The sequence below is a fragment of the Leptopilina boulardi genome, unplaced genomic scaffold (genome assembly GCF_019393585.1).
Source record: "Leptopilina boulardi isolate dan_hultmark-lab unplaced genomic scaffold, ZJU_Lbou_2.1 LbouV2_31, whole genome shotgun sequence".
Classification (NCBI taxonomy): domain Eukaryota; kingdom Metazoa; phylum Arthropoda; class Insecta; order Hymenoptera; family Figitidae; genus Leptopilina; species Leptopilina boulardi.
This window is the reverse complement of record NW_026137874.1, coordinates 1,666,255-1,691,589: the sequence shown is the minus strand read 5'-3', so window position 1 is coordinate 1,691,589 and position 25,335 is coordinate 1,666,255. Positions and strand designations below refer to the sequence as shown.

General features: G+C 27.0%; 3 protein-coding genes across 5 annotated transcripts in view; 2 read left to right on the top strand and 1 right to left on the bottom strand.

Moving 5' to 3' along the window:
* The window catches only part of LOC127283298 (SUN domain-containing ossification factor), a 172,688-nt gene that overhangs the window by 44,576 nt on the left and 102,777 nt on the right, over positions 1-25,335 (top strand). The window lies entirely within an intron of this gene.
* On the bottom strand, positions 10,961-13,907 carry LOC127283304 (glucose dehydrogenase [FAD, quinone]-like). The gene is made up of 4 exons (XM_051308072.1): positions 13,669-13,907; positions 12,533-13,204; positions 11,969-12,473; positions 10,961-11,894 (listed from the first exon to the last, which is right to left on the bottom strand). The coding sequence occupies exons 2-4, from the start codon at positions 13,193-13,195 to the stop codon at positions 11,185-11,187; spliced, it is 1,878 nt and encodes a 625-aa protein (XP_051164029.1). The 5' UTR covers positions 13,196-13,204; positions 13,669-13,907; the 3' UTR covers positions 10,961-11,184.
* LOC127283302 (glucose dehydrogenase [FAD, quinone]-like) lies at positions 14,761-20,697 on the top strand. Of its 2 annotated transcripts, none has more exons than XM_051308070.1 (4): positions 14,761-14,896; positions 16,856-17,527; positions 17,626-18,130; positions 18,205-20,697. In XM_051308070.1, exons 2-4 carry the CDS (start codon positions 16,865-16,867, stop codon positions 18,912-18,914), a joined length of 1,878 nt encoding a protein of 625 aa, XP_051164027.1. In that variant the 5' UTR covers positions 14,761-14,896; positions 16,856-16,864; the 3' UTR covers positions 18,915-20,697. The 2 variants fall into 2 exon arrangements, with proteins under 2 accessions (XP_051164027.1, XP_051164028.1); XM_051308071.1 differs by having other exon boundaries at positions 14,820-15,061.

Genomic DNA, 25,335 nt, shown 5'->3' with positions numbered 1-25,335 from the left:
GTGTAAATTATTTTTATACAGAAGAGGGAAATTAATTTGATTTAAAAATATATAAATATTGAAATGCGTTAAAATGCGTCACTTTTGCTCAATAAGGCGCAAACAATGTAATGCAATTTAGTCAAATTTAAAATATATTAATCTTAATTCATAAACTGTTAGTGTATAATAATAATATCTTTATATTATCTGATATATATCTATATATAGATCAGTTAATAATAGTTATTACGTTAATAAGACATCGTGATAGGAACAGTTGATAGGTTTTACGCGCAGTGTAAAATTGGGTCCTGCGGACTCTATCGAGGACCAACTGGCCTTGGGGCAATATGTACCCACTCGCGAAAAGATATATATATATAACCGCACGCGTCTATAGAGATCGTCTTGGATCCTTTCTCATGTTGTTAATTAATACCCCGCAATCGATATTGCCAAAGAACACCCTCACTTTATCGTTTTTAAATATCGCGATGGTTCGAGTCCCGTATGGACAAAAAAAGGGAGAGAGAGAGAAAAGGATTCCCCAATCTTGAGACTTCTTCTTTTTTTTAACTTTCTTTATTCACAACTTTAATTCTCAAAGCCGATTTACAATAAATTACAAATAGAATTTAAAACCCGTAGAAATAAATTCTATTAATTTCCTTCATAGAAATTCATTCCGTGAAAATTTTCTTGTAGCCGAATTTTTATTTGTTCGAACTGTTGTTTGTCCGAATTCTAAATATTTTACCTCCAATTTTGAAAATAAAAAATTTTTATTAAAATTTCCATTGAATCGATAGAAATTTTTTTTTTCTTCGCGGTTAAGTAAAAAAAAAAGTTCTTTAAAATTATTTTCTTTGAAAAATTATTAAATATAAATAAATTGTTAATTCTCCATCGAAAAAGTATTTAAAAAATTGTTTTTTCATCTAATTAAGTTTCTAGTACAGAAATAATTTCAGATGATAAAATTTAATTTCTTATCAGGACCTCTTTTAATTACGTTCTGTTTTTTTTTTTGTTTCTTTTATAACATTATCAAATAAGAGAATGAAAGTTTTCCTGAAAAGATAAATAATACTAACAATAACGAGTTATTTTTATTATAATATGGTAATAAAGGACTTTCATATACTGGTATCACATGTACTTTCAATTTTCGGGACAATATGTCATTGTCATTACCGTATCGTGCTAATAAATTGAATTTGTAATATATTTATAATTCGCAAAAAAAAAAAAATACTGAAACAGCTGCGCGATTCTTATATATATTGACAATAATTTAGTCAATATGTACTTTTCTTGTAATTTTTATCAACATTTATGTATTAATTCTCCATTATTCTGATGTGACAAATTTCACGCACATGTACATTTAATATTATATGAGATTTCGATGGTTATAATTTAATTTTAGAAAGTCGAAGATTAATTTGATTTAAATAATTCGGTACTGGACTATTATCAAATAAATATTTATTTGTATCAAATAATTATTATTTGAGATGGTATTTATTTCAAAAAAAAATTTATGGTATTTGTTTGAAATTGAAAAATTATTGGTTCAAATAGAATTTATTGAATTTAAATTTGGTTCAAGTAAATATTTATTTGATAATAGTCAAGTAATCGAGTATTTGAATCAAATAAATTTTTTTTTTTTCTACATATCATATATCCATTTGTGTTGATTTCGTAATTAGTAAAGTTGATCTTCAGAAAACTTTCTTTTCGCCATATTGAAAAGAAAAAAAAAGTAGTCTCTTCAATATGTTTCATTTTAACTTTTATTAATTAACATTTTTTACCAATTCTAGATTATTATCGAAATTTTTTTTTTCTTTTGGATACAGTATATATATATGTATTTGATATCTGCGTTGTGCGTGAAGATATCCTCTTTTGCTTTCACGGATTAAGAATGCAAAAAACTTCAATATCTTATTTACCAAAGTAATTGGCTCCAGATCGTGATAAGCCCTGACCAACTACACCAATTAATTCGAGAGTTAATCTTCGATTAATTAATCGACGAGCATTTGTTACACACGCACACATATATATACACGGAAAAAAAATTTATTTGATTCAAATAATCAGTTTGAATATTGAACTTGACTATTATAAAATAAATATTTATTTGTATTAAATAATTAGTAATTAAATGGTATTTGTTTCAAATACAGAAATTATTGGTTCAAATAAAAATTTGTTGGTTCAAGTAATAATTGATAATAGTCAAGTAACTAATTATTTGAATCAAATAAATTTTAGGTTTTCTTAAATAATTATTTATTAGCCAAATTTTGATTTGATATTTTGAAATATTCTTCTAAATGATAATTCGGACAAATAAAAATTTGATTAGAAAGTATTTTTAAAATAAAAAAAAGAATAGAATCAAGAGAATTTATTTATAAAATAAAATTTTAAATTTGATTTCCCCCCTCCCCCCCAAAAAAAAGATACATCCAAAATGAAAAAAAGGAAAATAAACTGAAAATTAAAAGAATAAATTGAAATTATAATGCGCAGTCAAATTTTTTGGTTGGCGATTATCATGATAAAAGAATTTTTTTTCATTTCTAAAAATTGACTCTGATTGTGATAAGTTTTGCATAAGAAAAAAAAGGTCTGAAAAGTGAAATTTTTCTCTAACCAGCGGGAAATGGAAATATTTTTGAACAATGTAAAACCACTTTTTAGAGCCATACAACTCTTGTGTGTTCACGCCTGTCATAATATTTTAAGTTTGATTGTTGTTCTATATTCTCATTTACACGCTTGAATAGACTACTACCACTTGTTGTTGTGGTGGTAATTTACCTCATTTTCAAAAAAAAAAATTCAAAGCCCCCAAAAATAAAATATATATATAATGGTCACGAATAATAGCGAAAACGAGTGAAATAAATCAAATGACAATGGAATAGTTGACGGGCGAGATATGATATTATGCAGTTTGCATTATTGCGTCCTTTTATTCATTTTCAAGAGACCTGACTTGTCAAAAGATCTCTCTTTCTCTTTTCGACATTATATAATGCCGTGTCAGTGGTAGTCCTATTGAAATTCACTTGTTCAATTTTACGGGAATCCGTGTAGTGGATTTTTCTCAATTTTCCCACACAAGTAATGAGTTCTTTTGTCAAAATATGATAATTAAGTCTACTTTTATGTTAAGTAGAGATTTATCATAATTTAACGCTCATTTTTGAAATTTTCGTCTTATTTTGCAGATTTAGGTAATAAAATATGTTTGGAATGAGTCTTGAAACATTTTCATATTTCAGAAAATATTTAAAAACTACTTTATAGATGAGAAATAATTATTAGAATAAATGTCAGTGAAAAAAAATTATTATTTGTTTTAAATAATCGGTTACTTTATTGTTATTAAATAAATATTTATTTGTATTAAATAATTTTTATTTGATCTCTAAATTTGAATTAGTTAAATCTGATTTTTTCTATTTTCTCTATTGTTTATTTTAATAATTTTTTATTATCTTTAATTATTCGTTTTAAAATATTCGTTTGGTTTTTTCCCACAATCTCGATATTAATTTACTTGATTGTATATATATAACTCATAACTCTTGTTTTGTTTTGTTTATGAAAAATAAAAGTGAAATTTGCCCATATGATATTTAATTGTCTTTAATCACTGATCGACCGAGGAGATGTCAATATACTTTATGGATGATATTTCACTGATATATATTTTATCGGTACTGTGTTATTTTCTCATCTCAAAGGTGGTCACCATAAATGGTTTCTCGTCACCCTTTCTTTCATTCTCTCTCTCTCTCTCACTCTCTTCTTTTTTTGAACACAGATCATCCAAGTGTGAATATAAGTTAGGATGACTATTTATCATGAAAATTGTCCCAATTTAATGAAAGGCTTTGCGCGCCTTTGAAATGCGATGTCGCATGTGTCAGGTTTTCGTGATTATCACTTTCAAATTATAATAACCGGAGGGGGCAAAGATGAATTCACAAAAAGCAAGACACACACAAATATATATATATATATATATATATATAAAATAATGATTCAAGACCAGGTCTTGGAGATTTCCAAATAATTATATTATAAAAGAGATGTTAAAGTGGATTTTTATTGAAGATCAATTACACTCTTCATTAACTTAACTCTCTGATATATATACTATATAATATGAGATGCAATCTTTCATTACACAGTCACTTTCATTCGGATGAGCTATATTTTTCATTTTTCGGAATAACATGCGCTGTATATATAATAAATAAATGTTTATTTGTTTCAAATAAATTTTTATTAACTCTAAACATTTTTATTCACTTCAAACATCCTTAGCAATCGTAGCTAAGGAAAAAAAATCCTTAGCAACGGTTGCTATGGTAAGGGATGTCATGGAAACGGTTGTTATGGTAACGGTTGCTATGCAAAAATTTTTCCTGGGCCCAGATCGGGGCCGGACTAGGCTGCCCTATTAGGGAATGAAACGCCGCGCCTGATGTGGGCCTGATTAGGAAATCCACATTTTGTGGTCGCACTTATTTGGCCCTGATCAAGTGTTGCGTTTCCATCCCTACTAGGGCCCTGGTAGGGCAATTTCTACACGGATACGTAAATGTAATTTCACATCTAATTATTCTTAACCTTAAAAATATAATATTCTAACTAAGAACAATTTTTGTTTTTAAATTATTATTTTTTCGATCGCAAATTTCATATAAATACATATATATATAGAGAGAGAGAGAGATTGTGAATTAGAAATGAATCGATTATTTATTATATATGCAATGGATGGTTATTATACACATGGAACATGAAACGTGTCGCGCGACAGAATTTAAAAGCTCTCTTTTGATCTTGAATCTCGTTCGTGAGTTGGCTCCTTTACGGCTCATTGAATCCGCGCAGGAGCATCCTCAATGCGTTCTCGCACGCAAATTCGCTTCTGCGAAGGGTGCTCCTTAAAACTTGAGATGATCGTCGCCCTTGGCGTGAACATTCGTTTCGTGTGTGGTGTGTAAACATATCGTGTTCAAGAGTCTCTCTTTTTCTCTTGTCGACTTTATTCCATGCAACATTCCTAAAGTCGTTCAACTTCCATCTGATGATGATGATGATGATCATCATCATCATCATCATCAGTTTCATTCTCTTTTGGTATTATATGAATTTTTTTGGCCAAAATTTTCAATTTCAAAATCTGTTTATTGACAGTCAATCCTTTAAAATCGTTCACCAAAGAAATAAACTGCTAGGTAGAAAAAAAAGTCACGTTAAGTGTTTTCTTGGTCTGATATACCGAAATTTCAATATGGGCCTGATAGGGAACTGACCAGATTTCCTTGTCTCTGATGTGGCCTTTCCCAGAGAAACTAACTAGTACCCTATTTAGGAAAAAACTTATTAGGGTTTTCTAAAATGTCACCGACCAATATCCTATTTAGGAAAAAACTAATTAAGGCTCTGTCAATTTTTTCTAAGCTGTTTCTAAAATGTATCCTATTTAGGGTCTGGTCAAGTTTTCCTAAGCTGTTACCAATATCCTATTTAGAAAAAAAACTTATTAGGGCCTCGTCAAGTTTTTATAAATTATTACCGAACAGTCCACTACTTAGGGAAAAACTAATTTGGGCCTTGTCAAGCTTTCCTAAATTTCCACCGACCAATATTCTATTTAGGAAAAAACTAATCAGGTCCTTGTCAATTTTTCCTAAGCTTTTACTGAACTATACCCTACTTATTAAGGAAAAACTTATTAGGGCCTCGTCAAGTTTTCCTAAATTATTACCGAATAGAACGCTACTTAGGGAAAAATTGTCAAGATCCTGACAATTTCCTGTTTCAATTTTCGCTTGAATAGATTTGAATTTTTAAGTAAAATTTTGTATCATTTATTTCAAAATTAATTCTTTTTGTTTGTGTATTAAAAAAAAGGTATCAGGAATGCGGGAGAATTATCATTGATATATAAATTAGGCTTGTTATCGAGATTTATATCAAGCGTATACGAAAAATGGTTATAAAGAAGGGTTACTGCAATAACCAATACATTTGTATACAAGGGCATGTGCGTGTATATATATGCGCGTTTAAATTTGGGCAATGTAATTTTTTTTACATGCTCGAAATCAGAGGGCAGCATCTGAGAATCTTTTTGAGATTGCAGTACGACAGGTGCTTATATAAGATGACCGCGCACACACACAAACATACTGCGCCCTTCAATTATAAATATTACCTTCCTGTACACATCCCTATATGCTGCTTTTTTCTTCTTCTTCTTCTTCTCTCCCTCTTCCCTTATTGCATTCGATGTCCTGTGAATTTATGCAATTAATGCAATTAACATGCAGATGTCACGTTCTCAAAAACGTGCGCGCGCTTCTTCCGTACCAAATACAAAATGACGAAAGCAAGCTGCAAAAAACCACTCTCGATGAAATATGAATTGTACCCAGTGCATAAATCTTTTTTTTATAGTAATTAATGCCTAATAATAATACACATTAAAAAAAGGTAGTTAATTTTGAAAAATTATATGAAAATATGTATTTGTTTTTAAAAAACAGTTTGGAAATTAAAGAATTTGGGTTCTAAATTAAATATTCGAAAATATGAATGTCATATAGGTGTTTGATTTATATAAATAGAATTTATGTGTCGTAAATTTAGTTGCTTGAAGTTTATAATAGTGGTCCTATGGTAAACGATATTTTAAAGTATTATATGCTCATTGCAGTGTTAATGATGAAGCGAGGATAATTACTAACCGAGCAACACTGATTACTTACTAATTAAGCGCTCGATCCAGACGTTTGGAATGAGAAGTGCATTTACGATGAGAGGCGCGTGTAATGTTTGCTTATTTTGTATATAGGTTCTTCAAAAAAAAAAGAGAAAAGAAATAATTGCAAAAAACCTTACGATGAAATCAATTAATCTCAGCGCCTTATTGCCCGCGCAGACTATATATATACTAAATTACACCAACTGCTAGAGATATTTTTATGGTTTATGATTACACGATATATCCATATACACGTAATCACCTTGTATATATAAGCTATGTACTTAAAATTCATTTTCATTTTACCATATGATACATCAATATTTTCCAACTTGATTACATGCGCTCTAATAGCTATTCACACTTAGCAATTTGTAACGATCATTTTAAAATCAATGCCCCATATTTTTTCTTCTTAATCGAATTTTTAAGTATTTATGACACAGTGCATATGTGCGAAATTTGATAGCACGTTATGATTTTTAAATGATGCTGGACAGAATTAACAAATGTAGAAATTAATTAATAGGTACGAGTTTAATTATGTATTTGCGGAAATAGGGTTTTTTAATGAACCTTTTTCTCTGTTCACCAAAATGAATCAAAATTATATTCAACCTTCTTTCTTTTTACAAAATGGAATCAAAATTAGGTTCTATCTATTTTCTGATTATCAATGTTAATTAAAATTACTTTCTGCTATCGTTTCGTTTACAGAAACCGAATTAAAATTAGGTTCTACCTTTTTTCTGTTTATAAAAACCAAATAAAAATTAGGTACTATCTTTTTTCTGTTTGACAAAATGAATCAAAAATAGGTTTTACCTTCTTTCTGTTTACCAAAGCGAATCAAACTTAAGTTCTACCTTCTTTCTGTTTATGAAAACCAAATAAAAATTAGGTACTACCTTTTTTCTGTTTGACAAAATGAATCAAAAATAGGTTTTACCTTCTTTCTGTTTGACAAAATGAATCAAAAATAGGTTTTACCTTCTTTCTGTTTACCAAAGCGAATCAAACTTAAGTTCTACCTTCTTTCTGTTCATCAAACTGAATCAAAATTAGGTTCTACCGTCTTTCTGTTTATCAAAACCAAATAAAGAATAGGTTCTACCTTTTTTTTGTTTATCTAATTGAATTAAAAATATGTTCTACCTTCTTTCTGTTTATCAAAACCAAATAAAAAATAGGTTTTACCTTCTTTCTGCTAATCAAACTGAATCAAAAAAAGGTTTTACCTTCTTTCTGCTAATCAAAACGAAATAAAAAATAGGTTTTACCTTCTTTCTGCTCATCAAACTGAATCAAAAAAAGGTTTTACCTTCTTTCTGCTAATCAAACTGAATCAAAATTAGGTTCTACCGTCTTTCTGTTTATCAAAACCAAATATAGAATAGGTTCTACCTTCTTTCTGTTTACCAAAATGAATCCAAAATAAGTTCTATCTTTTTTTTGTTTATCTAATTGAATCAAAAATATGTTCTACCTTCTTTCTGTTCATCAAACTGAATCAAAATTAGGTTCTACCTTCTTTTTGTTTACCAAAACCAAATAAAAATTAGGTTTATTAAATCATTAAATCGAATCAAAATTAGCTTCTATCTTCCCTTTGTTCATCAAACCGAATAATAATTAATTGTGAAGGTTCCTATTTCTCTTATATCATTGTAAATAATTTGCTGTGTTCGATCTTTACTTCCCTGCATGCAAACGAAAAAAAATGAAGTCTGATGCAAAAAAAAATTGTGAAAATAAGTTTAGATGGAAGCGGTATTAATAAAACAAGGTGATTGATTTTAAAGTGAAGTAGTTTAATGAGAAAATGTTGAGATATATGCAAGCCGCGCGGATATACATATATAAATAACCGATCAAGTAAAGTGGTTTAGGGAAGTATATTGAAGAACTGGAAACATCGGGATGGTAAATATTCTCTAATCGGCACCTTCACCGCTCGTAGTTCGAGGAAATATATATTGTACATGGCATGAGGAGAAGCGTATATACGTATAGGTATATATAGGAAAATATAATATGAATGGCACACCACTTGAAGTCCATAAAATTGAGAATGGCAAAGTTGCGCCTTCTATACTCGCTGCGAGTATATGATGAAAAATCGCGAATTTCGCTGAAAGAACGTTCGATTATACGGATTACAGGATACCATGAACCGGTCGAAGCAAAAGTAGCAGGGAAGTAGTCGCTCTTCTTATAACACGCGCGCGGTGCGTGTATAATAAACGGGGGCATTGATTTCCAATCTCTTCCGCGAAGCTGCAAATTGGGTTTTACTGCCGCGTAAAGAATCGCGAAAACTTATACATATATACTGCCATCGTGTTGCCTCATTATCATTATCACAGCTTCAAAATATCCCAATTACGATCACACTTTAACGTATACTCGAGGTGAATATAAAATAGGATTTCTTTTCTTTTTTGCAAAATTCACTTTCTGAATTTAAATGATTTTGTAGATTTCTATCAATTAGGCATTTTGTTTGAAATATTATTTGATTTTTTCATTGATTCGGATAGGTTACTCTTTTTTAAAAATAATGGGGTTTATCATTAACGGAAACATTTTCAAAATTAAAGTTCCTTCTCTTTCGCATTTATTCAACCTTATCTCTTTTTCTTATTCGTGTGTAGTTTTCTCTTCCCTCCATTCGCACTTGCAGTCGTTTTTTTTCTTCTTTTTAGAAGTGGCTTATATGTGCCCGTATGTACTACAGGTGCGTCTTATCTGCATCATTGTACATACATATTTAATGCGGGGTGGATTTTGCACGCGCGTCTCGGATTGGAGCAGATAATTTATTCCTTCGAATGTTTCCTATAGGGTCGATTTAGTTTCGAATGTTTTTGTCTTCAGAAAGGCAGAAACTATTTTACATTCCAGCTGTCAGTACCTATTAATTAAATCTAACAACTTGTATTAAAAAAAAAGAATGTTCTACGTATATACGAGTAATTCAAAATTGATCGAATTTTTTTCTTTTTTTCAATATAAGAAAAAATATCCTTGAACATTTAATTTTATCCTTTTTATATCAGATTATTAAAACTTGAAAATACGTTTAACAAAAATTGTTTGTCTCCTCTATTGTTGGGGAATAAAAAAGAAATTATATATATTTGTTGTGAGAAAAAAGTAAGCGTATATATCTGAAGGTTGAATTTCATTAAAGATTTTTCTGATGCTGAGAGAGAAGCGAAGCAAAAGAATGAGAATCCAGAAAATGATTGGTGGAAACTGTATAAACCCATTGAAATTTGAAAAGACCACCTGACATCCTGTTTCTTCTGGAAACATATATATATATATATACATAAACGAAATATATATAGAAACTTGGAAAAAAGAGTAAATAGCCTTTTTATAATCATTTTCGTCTTAATGATAGATTTTTTTTATGTATTCACCCGTCAGCTGGTGGCATTTTTTTTAACATTGTCCCAAGGATGTGGTCGATTCGTGGAAAAGGAAATACTTGACACGCGTAACCGCAAACACTTCAGAAAATTATTACTGTCATTCAAAACTACCTGCTGGTAATCTCTCTCTTTTTTTTTCTCTGAGATAAGGTCGATTCGGGGTCGATTTATTATACCATGACACAACGTTCAATTAAATTTGTATCATCTCTGTTCTTTAGAGTAAAATCATTTTTGTTATAAAAAAAATGGTCCTCTTGTAAAACTTATAGAGATTTCTCAATTTTTCCAAATCTTTGGATTTGTTTTCGTTAATGAAATTAGTTTAAAGAATGAGAATGATTTCATTAATTATATAATTGATTTTCTAATCAGAGAAATTTTTTTTCACTTAAAATAGCTGATACTTAATATTAATATCAGTCACTGATTTTTATTTATATCTATACAAAGTAAAACGTATCAATTCTGTTATAATGACTTTGAAACTTCATTGTATATGCAATTCATTAATTCTTATGTCAGAACTGTTTGAATTTTTTTTTTTTTAAACTTGTTGCTTATCACGTTTGACATTTGACACTAAAATGCATATTTCTACTATTTCCTTTATCTAGTACAATTAGGTTCATAAGTCCATTCACTTTCATCAAGTCTTATAAAGTATTTTTACATTTGCTCTATTTTTAAGTCTAAACTTTAAATAACTTTTATTTAACACCAAAAATAGTTATTTTTAAATATTTATTTTAGAAGTATAAACAATTAAAGCAAACCAAAGATTATTAAACAAAACGTTAATTAAATTTACAAATTGAGAACATTACTCTTAAATATATTTAGCAGAAAATAGGTGACATTTTTTTTAGAATTTCATCCGGTTTCTGAAAACAAAAAGAAAAAATGTTAGTCTTAATTTTTCATGTCTCAAGTTTTCCAATAATTTACAGAAATTCATAATTCGTTCTTTGAGTTCCAATCTTCCTTAATCATATCGGCAGCTTTCTCTGCTATCATAAGCGTAGGAGAATTTGTATTTCCGCTGGGAATTTTTGGCATAATTGACGCATCAACGACCCTTAGATTTTCAACTTCATAAACCCTTAGTCTTGGATCGACAACAGCTTCCGGATCATTAATAGGACCCATTTTTGCCGTTCCTACAGGATGAAAGAGTGTAGTACCTGTATGTTGAAAATTACATTTCCAATATTCTTCTGAATCAGGTTTTGTATGTCTACATCCAGGAATATTAAAATTCACCAATTTCATTCCTATTTCTCGAAAGGCTTTCGTTTTTAAAAATGAACGGAAAAATTTAATAGACTTAATCATCGTCTCCATGTCACGAGGATGAGTTAATTGATTAGAAATGATTTTCACCACATCATTTGGATTTGAACTGCGTAATTTAATTTCTCCCAAACTCTTGGGATGTAAAAGAGTTGGCAAAACAAAAACAAGATCATCAGCTAGTAGCAATTTTCTTAATTCATTACCAATTTCAGTTGACATGTGAAGTGCTTTAATGACAGATTCTAAATGGATAAATAGTCCTTTTGGCAAATGAAAATGATGATATTGAATGTCTGGATAATTTGCCAATTTGTCATGAACATTCACGAATCCCATAAAATTTATTCCACCCACTGCTGCTAAATCGCCTATTATAAAAAATTATGCAACTAATTAGAAATTTAATTTTTAGGATTAAAAATAAGTTTTTGTATCTACTCACCACTTTTGTGAATTAAATATTTGTGCAGTTCATCTAAAATATATGTAGATTTAACTGGAGGTGCTGTTTTATTAGTGAAACTCAATAAAACTCCATAGGTCGCTGTATGATCCTGTAAATTTTGTCCCACTGGTAAATTGACAATATTTTTAATTCCCATTTCTTTAAGATGTTCACTGGGACCAATTCCAGAGAGCATTAATATTTGTGGACTGGAAATACTACCAGCTGATAAAATTACTTCCTTAGATGCTTTAGCTTCGAAAATTTTACCATTCTTTAATTTTAATTGTACACCAATTGCCCTATTTCCTGACATAATGATTTTTTCTCCTTTTGTCGATTTCATGACATATAAATTTTTCCTATCCTTTGCTGCTGAGAGAAAAGCTTGTCCCACACTGTATCTCTGTCCATTGTCAACGTTAGCATCAGCATTTCCATAACCCATTTGTTTCTCTCCATTAAAAGTCTCCAAAATTGGAATTCCCATCTCGCAAGCAGCCTAGAATTGAAATTGAAATTGAAATCAACAAATTATTGAATGTTACGTGAGAAACATACCTTCGTGAACACATCAGGAAAAGAAGAAGTTGTGTAATTGTATTTTCTAATCCGTAATGGACCATTGGTACCAAAATACTTATTACCATTTTTAGCGATAAATTCCGGTGTATAATCCTCAGATTTTTTGAAATAAGGCAAAACCTCTTCATAGCTCCAACCTGTATTTCCCATTTCTGACCACTGATTATAATCCCTTTGATTACCACGCATATACAGCATTGCATTTATCGCTGAACTGCCACCTAGAGCCCTGCCTTTTGCCCAATAACAACTTTTGTCTATTTCTCCAAGACAATATTTATCACTTGGTTCTGTTTTATAACCATAATCCTCCTCGGTTTTAAATAGAGTAAATATAAATGCTGGAATTTGGCTAACAGCTGATGGATTTTTACCTTCTTCAACTAAAAGTATTTTCCAATTTTTATTCTCTGACAATCGACTAGCTAGGGCAGAACCTGCTGTTCCTGCTCCGACTATTATAAAATCAAAATTTAAATTTTCCGAAACAATTTCCGATGTTCTGTCGGGTGGATATAAATTGTCGGTATTTAGAGCGCATTGTGCTGTCAGTAGAGTTTGCATTAGATGTGTAAAAAGTAAACTTGCTGTTCCACCACCAGTTATACCACAACTCATCTGTGCTAAACAGTTTTCCATTTTTGACTTCTGAAAACGAAGGGAAAAATTATCTTTTTGTAAAATAAATTTTGAAAACAGATTTTAATCTCCAGAGTTATGAAATGCGATTTTAATTGAAAATATGTAAAATTAGTAATTGACAAATGTTTTCCAATCAAGCATTTGTTGTTGAATTCCCTTATGTTTGTCTTGTTCTTACTCTAAATCTCCAAAAAATTATATATTAATCTTTTAATTTTCTGCTGTTATTAATTTACTGATTAATTAATCCTTTTCTACAAATTGCAAAAGTGTAATGTAACTATTAATATTAAAATATCTAATGTAGATGTAATAGCAATAAAAAATTTATCTTCTATTAAAATTTCTATCCATATTTCTTTTTTAGGCCTTGCTTTATAAAAAATTCATTAGCTTTATATTTACACATTTGCAATCGCATCTACTTATGAAAAAAATTAACAGAATTCATAAATTAATTATACAATTACGTTTTTAGTTTAACTTTTGCTGAAACACTTTTTGTAATTTACTTTCTAAGGAAGCAGTAATTATATATAATTATATCACATTGATTTTTCGCACTAATATTTTAAAATACACAAAAAGTTTGAAAGATAACGTTTAGTGTTAAATATCTTGTCTTTTGTGATAAGATTTGTCAAAAATCTTTTTATAACTCGAACTCTTCACCCAGTGACAGACATCCAAGGACTGATATTATCCGTGAAAGCAGTCTGTTATTTACTTTCTACTTCATATATGGATTCATTTATACATTCAAGATTCAAGCCACAAGACTTGTATAATAAAAAATGAAGGAAAATGTATTTCGTTTTTGAATATATGTTCCTTTTTTTTTACTTACAGAAAACCATGTTTCTGCTTTAATTTTTCTTAGAATTAAAAATTATATTTTTTTTCAAAATTTTGACGTTCATAAATTTAAAAAAATAGTTTTAATATTTGATGTATGTAAAAAAAAATAGTTTTAATGTTTCAATTATTAAAAGCGGTCACTGTCAAAGTCATGAATACAAGGGCACGAGTTGATGATTAATTAACAGAAAAACAGCCCAATCATCAATATACAGTTCATCGAAGTTGATATATCAAAGATTTTTCAATTATGCAATATTGATTAATTCATCACAATATATATAATCCACTATTTTGCCGAGTAATTTACGAATTGGATTTTTACCTTTGATACTGATCATTTTGGTGCATCAATTTTTTTTATCCGTAGCAGAAGGCACGTGGGTATATTCTCTCAATATACTCATTATCTATTCATTGATTACAATTTTTCAAAAAAAAAAAAAAAAAAAAACTAATTAAAATCAAAAAATCCTTACAATCAAGTGATTTGATTATTTTTTATTTTACAAATCAGTATTCAAAGTAAGAAGATTTTTTTTTTCTGTCACCATTTGTCATCAATCAAAACTGTTGGTGTCATTCTTTAGCTCTTTTATAGTCTCGCTGATTTGCAATCTAAATTTTTCTAATTTGCAAGTATCATTGCGCAAATGAGCAAATTCAATAAATGCTTTATGCAAATTTTATAACTTTGAATCTCTTGATTGTATGTCTATAAGTGAATTCGCACATATGAAGTAGAAAGTAAATAACAAGACTGGTTTTCACTACTGATAATCTCAGTTCTTGGCTGTCTGTCTTTGCGTGAAGAGTTATAATAAGACATTTGACAAGCGAGTAAAATCTTTTATCAAATCAGATCAAAAGTTGTTTGATTAATGTTATCTTTTCAATATTCTCGTGCATTTCAGTGAAGAATCCAATGTGATCGAATTTGTTTTCTAAAAGTGGTTAATTAAAAAGCAATCAAGTCTTTTAGTTCAGCTACAGAAAAGTATAAACGTAATTTTTGTGAAAAAGAAAAAAAATTTTAATTTCTTTGATTTTGTTATATTAGTAAAAAAATTGGACAATTCTTATTTGGCCTAATTCTCAATTGATCCAATCTGTATTTAACAAAAATTTTATTTCGCTTAATCTAATCCTGTTGTAATTTTATTTTTAATTTTACTTAATTTTAATCTTTTAAAATCTGTAATTTTTATTGTACCTAATTCTTATTTGGCATAATATTTAATTAATCTGATTTTTTTGGCTTAATTTTTCTGTAATCTAAGTCTTATTTAGCCTAATTTTTATACGGATTCATATAGATTTGAAATAATTTTTATTTGGTCGAATATTTACCTGTTCTAATTCTTATTTGTTACAATCTTATCTTATCATATTTTTTTATTTAACCTAATCTTTTTATTATTATTATTATTGTTTAACTTAATTCTTATACTGAAAAAAAGGTTTGGTATTAATAACCAAACATTTGGTTGGTATTTAAGCAACCAAAATCTTTTTGTTGAATCAACAAAATTTTGGTTGTCCCAATCAAACTTTAGTTGGGACAACAAAAATCATTTTTTTCTAATTTTGGTTGTGTCAAATTTTGATTGAGACAATTAAAATTTTGTTGATTCAACAAAAAAATTTTGGTTGGTTAAATACCAACCAAAAGTTTGGTTGTCAAAACCAAAACCTTTTTTCAGTGTATTTGGCTTGTCTGGACAAAATATTATTGTCAGTTTATCGTAGTATATACATTGAAAAAAAAATTTATTTGATTCAAATAATCTACTTGACTGTTATCAAATAAATATTTACCAAATAATTTTTATTTGAGATTGTATTTGTTTCAAATACAGAAATTATTGTTTCAAATACAGTTTATTTAATTCAAATAAAAATTATTTTCTTCAAGTAAATATTTATTTGATAATAGTCAAATAATCGATTATGTGAATTAAATAAATTTTTTTTTCATTGCACTTTGTATTAATCTCATCTTATTATGTAACAAATTGAATACAATTTAAAAATGTCACAATGAATAATTTTAACATTAAATATGATAATTTAAATAAACAAACAATTCATACAATGTATGATAATTAACATACTAGTTTGACTCACTTATAAGATAAATTTTGTTGAATATGTCATATTAGAATGAAGATCATTTAGTGTAAATTGTAATGAATACATTAATTTTACATTTATTTATAAAGACAGTATCATTAATTTTCAAAACATTACAATATTGATGACACATTACTCGCTGAAATTGATAACCTTTTTTTTTTGTTTTATCACCGAGAGATAAATTAAAAATATATATGCAACTGTTTAATTAATTATTATTGAAATTCTATTAATATTTCTCATAAGTAAACACGATTGCAGTGTAAATGAAGCTGATAAATTTTTTATAAAGCAAGGCCTAAAAAAGAAATATGGATAGAAATTTTAATAGAAGATAAATTTTTTATTGCTATTACATCTACATTAGATATTTTATTATTAATAGTTACATAACTCTTTTGGAATTTGTAAAAAAGGATTAATTAATCAGTAAATTAATAACAGCAGAAAATTAAAAATTAATATATAATTTTTTGGAGATTTAGAGTAAGAACAAGACAGACATAAGGGAATTCAACAACAAATGCTTGATTGGATAAACATTAGTCAATTACTAATTTTACACATTTTCAATTAAAATCGTATTTCATAACTCTGTTTGGAGATTAAAATCTGTTTTCAAAATTTATTTTACAAAAAGATAATTTTTCCCTTCGTTTTCAGAAGTCAAAAATGGAAAACTGTTTAGCACAGATGAGTTGTGGTGTAACTGGAGGTGGAACAGCAAGTTTACTTTTTACACATCTAATGCAAACTCTGTTGACAGCACAATGCGCTCTAAATACCGACAATTTATATCCACCTGACAGAACATCGGAAATTGTTTCGGAAAATTTGAATTTTGATTTTATAGTAGTTGGAGCAGGAACAGCAGGTTCTGCCCTAGCTAGTCGATTGTCAGAGAATAAAAATTGGAAAGTACTTTTAGTTGAAGAAGGTAAAAATCCATCAGCTGTTAGTCGAATTCCAGCATTTTTCTTTTCTCTATTTAAAACCGAGGAAGATCATGGTTATAAAACAGAATCAAGTAATGATTATTGTCGTGGACAACAAGATAAAAGTTGTTATTGGGCAAAAGGTAGGGCACTAGGTGGAAGTTCTGCGATAAATGCAATGTTATATATTCGTGGTAATCAGAGGGATTATAATCAATGGTCAGAAATGGGAAATACAGGTTGGAGCTATGAAGAGGTTTTGCCTTATTTCAAAAAATCTGAAGATTATACACCGGAATTTATTGCTAAAAATGGTAATAAGTATTTTGGTACCGGTGGTCTTTTACGTATTCGGAAATACAATTATACAACTTCTTCATTTCCTGAAATATTCACGGAGGTATGAATTGCATATGTAACTTTATCTAATTGCATCTGAATAAAAGAATCAACAATTTAATGATAAAAATTTAGTGAGTAAAATATCAAAAATTCTAGGCTGCTCGCGAATTGGGAATTCCAATTTTGGAGACATTTAATGGAGAATCTCAAATAGGTTATGGAAATTCTGACGCTACCATTGACAATGGACTGCGATACAGTGTGGGACAAGCTTTTCTCTCAGCAGCAAAGGATAGGAAAAATTTATATGTCATGAAATCGACAAAAGGAGAAAAAGTCATTATGTCAGGAAATAGGGCAATTGGTGTACAATTAAAATTAAAGAATGGTCAAATTTTTGAAGCTAAAGCCTCTAAGGAAGTAATTTTATCAGCTGGTAGTATTGCCAGTCCACAAATATTAATGCTCTCTGGTATTGGTCCCAGTGAACATCTTAAAGAAATGGGAATTAAAAATGTTATCAATTTACCAGTGGGACAACATTTGGAAGATCATACAATGAGTTATGGTGTTATTTTGACTTTTAATAATAAAACAGCACCTCCAGTTAAACCTACATATATTTTAGATGAGCTTTATAAATTTTTAATTCACAGAAGCGGTGAGTAGGCATAAAAAAATATTTCTTTTAGGAAAAAAATTTTTAAAAACTATTGTATTCATTAAAATTTGTAGGTGATTTAGCAGCAACGGGTGGAGCACACTTTATGGGTTTTGCGAATGTACATGATAAATATGCAAAATATCCAGATATTCAATTTCATCATTTTCATGTGGCAAAAGGACAATTAATTCAATTGGAACCTATAATTAATGGATTGCACATGTCATCTGAAGTTGGTGATGAAATGAGAAAATTAATACAAGAAGGTGATTTGATTTTTGTAATAACAACTCTATTAAATCCAAAGAGTTTAGGTGAACTTAAATTACGTAGTTCAAATCCAAATGATGGATTGAGAATAATTTCTAATCAATTAAATCATCCGTATGATATGGAAACGATGATTAAATCTGTTGAATATTTGCGTTCATTTTTGAAGACAAAAGCTTTTCAAGAAATTGGAATGAAATTGGTGAATTTAAATATTCCTGGATGTGGTCATACAAAACCTGATTCTGAAGAATATTGGAAATGTAATTTTCAACATACTGGTACAACACTCTATCATCCTGTGGGAACAACAAAAATGGGTCCCACTGATGATCCAGAAGCTGTTGTTGATCCAAGACTCAAAGTTTATGGAGTTAAAAATCTAAGAATTGTTGATGCCTCAATTATGCCAAAAGTTCCAAGTGGAAATACAAATTCTCCATCGCTTATGGTGGGAGAAAAAGCTGCCGATATGATTAAGGAAGATTGGAATTCAAAGGACGAATTATAAAATATTTTTATTATATTAATTTACATTAATATTACTTATTAGAAATTATATTTCTGTGTTTACTAAAGATTTTTACATTTTAGGGAAAAGTAAATTAAGACATAAAATTTAATAACAAAAAATTAAATTTTTCATTAAAGTAATCAACTTTGAAAGAAGTTTTAGTGGATAATTTGATTCTTGTCTAATTTGTAAAATTTCTTGTTTTAATTTTCAATTTTTTTCTCACACAAAACTATTGATTGTTTAACAATTAACAGAATATAATGTTTTATTTTTAATAACAATATTGTAAATAATCAAAATAAATTTTTTTTTGATATTTTAATGATAATTTTAAGTAAATAATTTGAGATGTACATAATTTATATTCAGATCAGTAGTTTATGGATTATTAAAATATAATATTTAACATTAAAATCTGTGAATTTAAAAACTTTCTCCTTGATAAAATTGTAATTTTATAATTTTTACGATTAAAATTTTGGACAGAATATATTTTTTTAATCAATTTAATAATTTTAATATAAAATTTTGTACATTACAATTTGTAAATTAAATTAAAAAGAGAATTGTAATTATTTCCAATATCTCCTCTTCTATGTATTGATTCTAATGGTTACATATAGTATATTTACATAGTATAAACGAAGGCATGTATTATACATTAACAAACAACTGATTGTTCCATAGAAATTTATTTATAATTTCAATTTCGTTTATATTGCGAAATCAAATTTTATATAAAAAAAAAAAAATTAATTATTATTATTAAGTAAATAATTACTTAATTATAAATTCTCAACAATAATTTTGATAAGAATTTTTTTCTCGTGATTCTTCTTTTATATACTTGGATTTTATACTATATAAATATAGAGTATATGACCTTATTAAATTTCAAAGTTATTTAAAAAAAAAAAAAAGAAATTTTTTTTTCTCGTTTCTTCTTTTTATATATTGATTTAAAAGTCGCGTAATATATTATTGATATGGAGAGTGTTTCATATTGGTTTAGGACTTTATATTTTATATTAATTTCTTTATGTATAGTCACCCCCTCCCCCCCCCTCAAGGACTTTTCAAAGATAATAATAATTTTAAGAAATAAAAAAAAGTACGTAAAAACTTTTTATAGAATATAAAATGTCTTTCTTATGGCCTATGGTTTATATATTTGCGAGAAAAAAAAATATTATCATTTTTCTATATGTTTGAAAAAAAAATGTTAACTAATTGAAAATTATTATATTTATTTTTATTTATTTACAATATACTTGGAAAATTTAATAAAAGATAATAAATTGATAAAAGAAATTAAATTAATTAATTATTATATAATTTTTAAGATATTTAAAAATTTAATTTTTAATTATAAAAAAATACTATGCTATATATTATATATATTTTATACTCTACATACTTTATATTTGAAATTCGATTGAAAATTTCTATTTTCCAAGAATTTCTTGCATATTTATTTACGAGTATATATATATATATATAAAAGGCGAACCCCTCACATATATAAGAAATAGTCTATAAAATTATAATTCATTGTGAGGGTGGATTTTAAATTGACTTACAATTTTTCGTTGAGATATTTTCTATTGTACAGGGGTTGATATATATGTATATTGTTAGTAGCAATATATAGAAACTGCATATATATATCTCATTATATATGCTCAGTTTTCATAATTTATAATAATCTAAATGAAAAGAGAAGGACGAGCTTTTGAAAATTATATATATGAAAATATATGATATTTAACATGTCTAATCTGCGCTGTAAAACCTTCACAACCTTCTCATATTTTCTATAAAATGTGTAATTTTCAGTTCAAATTTACTTCTCATATTAATACAATGTAGAAAAAAAGTAAATCGCACGCTTTTTTTATTTTCTGATATAATAAATTCCAATCAGTCGATAATGAAAATATTAAAAGTTTTTATTTATTTATTTATAATAATAATAATAATAATAATAATAATTAATTATTAATTATTAATTATTATTTTTTTATTATTAAATAAATTTTAGGTTCAAAATAAATACAAAGTTTATCGAAAAACTTTTTTTTATTTAAAACAAATTTTTTTTCAGTAAAAAAATTACTTTTTTGTTCTCAAGTAATTTTTTTCTTTTTCTTAGAAAAAATTAAAATCATCTTCAGTGTAATTTATAATGAGAAAAGGAATATAATCTCGACATATTTAATATGGTTGAGAAAATTATGTAAATTGCGCGTATATTGACTGTATGTTTGAAACATTTCATATATCGACCGGATCTTGCTCTGGTTTCCAGTGGTTTTTACGACAGCTAATTATTACTAATATATATATATATATATATAAGAATCCCTCTTTCGCGGAACCATTGAAACGCTTTGCCGCCGACCATTTCCCTTGAGCGCAGTGTAAATTTTTCTATAGGTACTGGTTTTTTTTATTTTTTTTTTTTTCTCTTTACTAATATGCCTTGTTTCACTGATTAGGTCATACTCTGATGCATGACCACCGGTTTTATGATAGAAACTTATTGCTCATTTGGACTAAATGTTCCTTCAACTCGATATCGCTAAAAAAAAAAAATTATATTTTATGAAAAAGAAAAAAATTACGCCTTACATTTATATAATATAAGTGACGCATTTTTTTTTATCAGTTTTAATTTTCCTAACTATATAGTCTTTATTGTATTTAGTTGAATGTTTTTTGATTTTAATAAAAAAAAATCTATTTTTATCAGTTGTGAAAAAAATACGTTTTTTCGAATATATTTAAATTTATTTATCAAAAAATTTTAATGAAAAAAAAAATTCAAATTTCTATCACAATTTTTTTTTTACCCTGCACGGAAAAAAATCTTCTGGAACAACGATAAGTTTCTCTGGAATAGCGAAAACTTTCGCTGTGGAAACAAAGCAATTTTTTTCCGTGAATTTTTAATAAAAAAGAAGAAATTATTATATTTTCTCTTAATGAAGTAAAAATTGGTTGAATAATCTTCTCTCATCAGCATTCATGTGACAGAGAAGAAAAAACAAAAAAAAAAAGAAAGAAAATAAATAAATTCGATAACTTTTTACAAGCGCACTCTCAGTTTATAACTTATAGCTGATAATTATAGGTTTTACCTGATCAAAAGTGAATCATATTGAAGGTATCGAAGTGACGTCTAACGAATTTCGCGTAATGAACATGACTTATACCGTTACCAATATATAAGATCAATGATCAATACTATATACAAGAGATTGAATCTTCAACGATCAGTCTTAACGATTATTATTATACGCGCGTAAAACCGGAAATTTACTTTTTTTTCGTTTTGTATTTTATTTTTTTCTTTCCTTTTCTTTTTTTATACACATACGAATACTTTCATTTTAATGGCGTAAAACATGATACTTAGTCCTGTTAATAACTTCATAAATTATAAAATCTCATCCTATTTTTTTTATAATCCAGCCAATATATTCTTTTGAAATGTCCTTTTTTTAAGACATTTTAATTTCCCATTTAAAATACAACGAATGTCAATATAAAACATTTTCGTCGTGTTTAATGTCTTTTTTTTTGTAATAACGATAAAAGCGTATTTTTTAATTTTTTTTTTTTTTTGGTGAATAAAATAAAAATTTGTTGATGGAACCATTTAATTAATTATTATATTCTTTTGAAATTGCATTTTCAAGGATCGAAAAAAATTAAATTAATTTTATCTTGAAAAATTCAGTTGTTATTATAATAATTATTATTATTATTAGATTTATTAAATTTTCATCGATTTTTAGAGTTCGTGAAAATATTTTCTTTTTAATTTATGTAATTACAAAAATGTAATTAAAAAAAAAAAAAGTTTACATTTTTACTTTCATCGATTTATTGGAATTTTAAACTTATATTTACACATTTATTTTATTATTATAATTATGAAAATAAATGTGTGAACTGTTGTGTATCATGAGCAGCGATTCTCATATCTCGTTTATAATTATTCATAAATTAATTTAATTAAGAGAGAGAGAGAGAGAGAATTTATTTTTATTTTTTTTGAAATGTAAAATTCATACTTATATATAAAAAAAAAGCATTTTTGTCAAATTTAATAATGTTTTCACTCGCAAAAAAAAAAAAAAAAAAAAAGAAAACTTTATATCGTGCAGTTATATTCTGGCGATCAAATAAATTGGTATATATATAAGTTCTGATAGAAATCGACGAGATCAGCTTGTAGTCAGGCCCTTATCTTTGTGAATCGGTGCTCCTCATCGTTTGAGAATTGCAAATTGGCCAATTACTATGCAATGTGCACGACAACACCGTCGAAACGCGTTTTAAACTGGACCCTGGGCCCATTGATTCGATTGATTTTTTATCGATTTTATATAAGGCTTCTTTCATTTATTCCCTATGTATATCAATTAAATTCATTTTTTTTAATCGTTCTCCACGATGCCTTCTCAATCCTACCAATTATCAATAATATATATTTGAATTTTAATAAAAAAAATAAAAAATTAAATAATTTCTTTCATCGTTTTTGATAATAATAATAATAATAATAATAATAATAATAATAAATATAATTAAATTAGTGGCAATAATAATATTATTATTTTCATTAGATATTTTTAATAATAATTTTTATATACAGAAATAATTAACTAAAACAATAATTGAATGTAAAATATATTTTTTATTTACAAAAATTAACCCTATTAATTTGACCTGAATTAATTTTTAACCTTTTTTTATTTGTTATATTTATTTATTTATTTTTACTTATAATTATTTTTTTAATATTATTGACAAAATTAAAAAGGTGCAATGAAAAAAAAAATTTATTTGATTCAAATACCTCGATTATCAAATAAATATTTACTTGAAGAAAATAATTTTTATTTGAATTAAATATACTGTATTTTAATAATTTTTGTATTTGAAACAAATACCATTTTACATATTAATTATTTGATACAAATAAATATTTATTTGATAATTTATTTAATTATTAATTTATTTATTTCACAGTCCAGTGATTGAGTATTTGAACCAAATAAATTTTTTTTTTCAGTTTGGGTGAAAAATATAGAAAACACTTTTTATTTTTTTTTATAAGAAAAAACAATCGCTTTATTCAATATTTTTTCTATCTCTAATAAACATATTTTGAAAATTGATAAATCGCAGAAATTCAATAATCATTCATTCTCGTTCGAACAAAATTTTTTCTTTCTTTCTTTCTCATTCACGCTCTTCGTTTCTAAATATCCTATCGCAGTTTTTTTTTTTTTTTCTTTTTTTTGAGCTTCTCGCATTTTCCTAAAATAATAATTTATACAGAGGAAGTGATGTATGTTGTCAAAATATATTTTGATAAAAAAAAAAGAAACTTACAAATCAATTTAGATATTGTTATTAACACTTTGGTGTACAATAAAAATGAATAATATATTTATATTTATAATTTTAGATTAAAAAAAAAAAAAAAAAAATAACCATTTTTCAATGGCGCGATTCACTGTCGATGTACATTATAAATTAATCGCAAAATTCGCAATGAAGCACTGATGTCTCTCCTTTCGCTTAAACTACCTACTTAATTAAGTTACTTACACGACTAATTACACTAATGGTATGATACAATCTTTTTTTTTTTTTTTTCGTGCGTACGTACAATCACACATACGAAATTGGCTCGAGACTTCGGTGGTTTGAGAATTTTTGTACAAACACTATTTTTCGAAAATTATAATACAACAATAATAACGAATTCAACAAAAATTTTACATAATATAAAATTGGCAAAATTTAATTTTTTTAACTTGAATTTTTTCACTTTTTTTAAAAAAAAAATTTTTTAATTTTAAAATTTTATTTATAAATAATTTTTTTTTCAATAAATATCATTGGAACAAAAATTCCGGTCCTACCGATTGATCGCGAGCCATTATTAAATTATCTTTGGTCCTCTAGCCGATATGAATTTTTTGCCGGACAGTTGAAATTTTGCAATGAAATCCACCCTGTCGTTTTTTTTTTTTAATTTCCCCCCCATTTTTTTTTATTTATTCCCCTTTGTCAATCTTAGAATTTAGATCGCAAACACAATTGCAATGCGTGCAAAAAAATACAGTGCAGTTGGTAATTAATAATTTTTCTCCTTAAAAATCGGGGTGCATTTTTTACTTTTTACATGTGCTGGAAAACGTGAAATTTTCAATTTTCTTTTTATGTATATTGTGAATTGTTATAAATTTGTACAATTTGTTTTTTTTTTTTTTGCATCCTCATGAAAATTATTATTCAATCAGTGCTGTTATCCAAAAATAATTTTGGATTATATTATAAAAATAAAAATTGACATAAGAATGAATTTTTTCAATTTTTTTTTAGAAAAACTGGA

Coding starts and splice junctions, on each gene's coding strand:
- LOC127283302 (XM_051308070.1), top strand. CDS start 16,865: ATGGAAAACTGTTTAGCACAGATGAGTTGTGGTGTAACTGGAGGTGGA. Junction 17,528..17,625: donor TTCCTGAAATATTCACGGAG/GTATGAATTGCA, acceptor CAAAAATTCTAG/GCTGCTCGCGAATTGGGAAT. Junction 18,131..18,204: donor ATTTTTAATTCACAGAAGCG/GTGAGTAGGCAT, acceptor TAAAATTTGTAG/GTGATTTAGCAGCAACGGGT.
- LOC127283304 (XM_051308072.1), bottom strand. CDS start 13,195: ATGGAAAACTGTTTAGCACAGATGAGTTGTGGTATAACTGGTGGTGGA. Junction 12,474..12,532: donor TTCCTGATGTGTTCACGAAG/GTATGTTTCTCA, acceptor TTTCAATTCTAG/GCTGCTTGCGAGATGGGAAT. Junction 11,895..11,968: donor ATATTTAATTCACAAAAGTG/GTGAGTAGATAC, acceptor TTTTTATAATAG/GCGATTTAGCAGCAGTGGGT.